The sequence below is a fragment of the Egretta garzetta genome, unplaced genomic scaffold, assembly GCF_000687185.1.
Source record: "Egretta garzetta isolate BGI_Z169 unplaced genomic scaffold, ASM68718v1 scaffold534, whole genome shotgun sequence".
NCBI classification, from domain to species: Eukaryota; Metazoa; Chordata; class Aves; order Pelecaniformes; family Ardeidae; genus Egretta; species Egretta garzetta.
Window position 1 is genome coordinate 508306 of NW_009259534.1, and position 2745 is coordinate 511050.

At 43.0% G+C, this 2745-nt stretch overlaps 1 protein-coding gene across 1 annotated transcript in view; it reads right to left on the reverse strand.

The window, feature by feature from the left end:
* The window catches only part of MYL12B (myosin light chain 12B), a 5037-nt gene extending 3475 nt beyond the window's left edge, over positions 1-1562 (reverse strand). The window contains exons 1-2 of the mRNA XM_009637637.2: positions 1364-1562; positions 1034-1195 (exon numbers count right to left, since the gene is read on the reverse strand). Of these exons, the coding sequence (XP_009635932.1) occupies positions 1034-1195; positions 1364-1547 (346 nt within the window). The 5' untranslated portion in view covers positions 1548-1562. The remainder of the gene's footprint in view (positions 1-1033; positions 1196-1363) is intronic.
* Positions 1563-2745: the final 1183 nt, after the last annotated feature.

Genomic DNA, 2745 nt, shown 5'->3' on the forward strand with positions numbered 1-2745 from the left:
AAAATACACGGACTGAAAATAGCTGTTTGAAATGGGATAATGTCCTTTGAAAGGTTCAGAACACATATCCACAGGTTAGGCTGAAATATTGTGGTGGACAGTTGTGTGCAAAGTTATAGGTGCAGCGACACCTCCAGTACAGAGGCTATATAATTTCAGCGTGCACTAGCAAGATGTGTTCACAACATGTTGAAGCACTGATATTCTGTAATTACACAGAACTGCACGAAGGATTCATCCCTGGTTGCTACACACTTCTCCAGAATCTTAGCCTACATGAATAAATAAATAAAAGCATAAACTCTAACCTTAAGATTACAGGCGCAACCTTGAAAGCCTGATGCAGTAAAACTGAGCTCTGCGTTTTCATCTTTCCCCTTATCTTGCTCAGTCCAATCTGTCATTTCTGCCTTCTAGACCCCACCCGGTTTTTATCTTTAGATCATTCAGGCTACAGCCCTTCCTGCAACCTGAAAGCAAACTGAGCTGCGTGTGAGGGCATGACACATGGCACTTGTCATCAGACCCATAACATACAGTAGGCAAGATGAGGGTTCAAAACAGTTTACGTAGTCTGGACAGCCTGTCTTGAAATATTAAAAACATGGAAGAATTCCGATGCATCTCAGATCTACTGCAGGGGGAGGGCAAACTCAGCTGGATTACAGATTGCACATCCATTACCTTTTCAATGTCATAGAAAATCACATACTACCAGTGTGAATTCCTCATCTTCGTAGAGCAAATGCATCTTATTTTGCACTTTGAGGAACATACACGCTTTCCAGCTGAAAAACCCTTCTTCAAAGCCTCACAGAAGAACATTACTAGTAGCCCTCGGGTCTCACGCAGAACAGCCAGACAGTTTTTACTCTCACTCAGTAATAAGTCAAATTCTTATTACTTGGTAGAACATGCCATCTAGGTGGCTTACTGTGTCATACTTCGTTTATAAAGGTGCAAAAATCAGCATGAACAACATAAAAGTAGCCCTCCACACCCCCTGCCAAGCGGCCGAGTTTCCCCCACATACCTGTTGCTTCTTCATCAAAGCACGCAAAAGCATTCCTGATGACGTCTTCCGGATCGGTGCCATTTAACTTCTCACCAAACATTGTCAGGAACATTGTGAAGTTTATGGGGCCTGGAGCCTCATTCATCATGGCATCTAGGTATTCATCCGTTGGATTCTTCCCTACAAATAAAGCGATTCGTATTTGCTTTAGCTTTCAAACAAAAAGAAAAAGTAATCTGAATAGCGTAATACAAACTGAGACACCTCTCGTAAGCTATCCCAAACTCAGTATTTTAATTACAACAGTGCCAATTTGCCTGGCAACCATCAACAGAAAAGCGACGTTACCAAGGGAGGCGAGCATATCGTGCAAGTCCTCTTTGTCAATGAAGCCATCCCTGTTCTGGTCGATCATGTTGAAGGCCTCCTTGAATTCCTGAATCTGCGACTGATCAAACATGGCAAATACATTGGAAGTGGCACGCTGAGGGCGCTTCTTGGTGGCCTTCGTCTTTGCCTTTTTGCTAGACATGTTGATTTTTGGACACTATGGAGAGAAGTAAATACGGTAAGTACAATAAAGATCAGAGTTAGGACTTAAAAAAAAATGTACTAAGGTTTAATGTTACAAGTTCACAGATAGAAAACACCTCTAACACTTCCATTTCCTCTCATTAGAACGTATTTCCCTAATGAGAAAGGGAAAAAGAGAAGCAGAAAATACGGACAAATGAAAGACTCCTAAATTAAAAAAAGTCACTAAAAGAAGACGTAATTTAAACTTGAACTTTAGTCTTCAAAGGGACAGCTTTTGTCTGGGATCCCTTCTTGACACATGCACCTGCAAGAAAGGAACTTGGACCGGTCTCAAATCTGAAAGAGCAAAGCAAGGTTTTGAGAGCTGTCATTCAAGACAGAAAGAGCTCGGTATGGATATGGATATACGATAACTGTGTGCAATATTAGGTAGCAGGGAAAGGAGAAACACAACTCAGTTCACCTGAACAGACCCCAAAGTGCCTGTACTTGACACCTGACAGCGGTAAGTTGTTGCTATTTTGCATAATGATGGGTGTCTGTCCTTGCCTTGCCTTCCATCACAAAACACCCTCAAATTAGAAGAAAACTGTGCAAACTGCATTTCTGCTCATACCAGTAAGCTCCGCCTGACCTCCATTTATTTTTATGCGTTTCATTTTACCTAAACTATACTACAGGTCTGCCGTACCTGGAAGCTGACGTCTGCTGCCTACTCTTTTAAGCAAAAAGGGAAAGCGGCCAACTCACACTGCTTTTGCTCATCTCCCTAGAAAAACTGCTGAGAAAAAAAGGTCTCCTCACCTGTAACGCTCAAGCTCACCGAGCTTGGGTCTGAACAACGCAGAGCAATGGCCATGCTTTGGTCCATTTCTTTGTTATCACTGTCATTTAATTTACCTGTTGCTAAGCCTGCTACGGTTTCCATCGTGCAGTGCTTTGGAGCAAGCTTTAAGATTCTATAAAATGAACTGGGGGGGGGAGTCTACATTTCTCCTTTAGGGCAGGTGGGAGGGATGGATGGGGGAAAACCTTTCAGCTTTAACCACAGAAGGCTGTGACCTGCAAACGACCTGGCAGCCGCCCCTTGCCCTAAGCTTGGAGGTGGGGGCGGAAATCAAGCCCAGCGACAACGCTCAGCTCTCCAGCGAGCACAACACTGCGATTTGGTTTTTTTTTTAAAAATAATATAT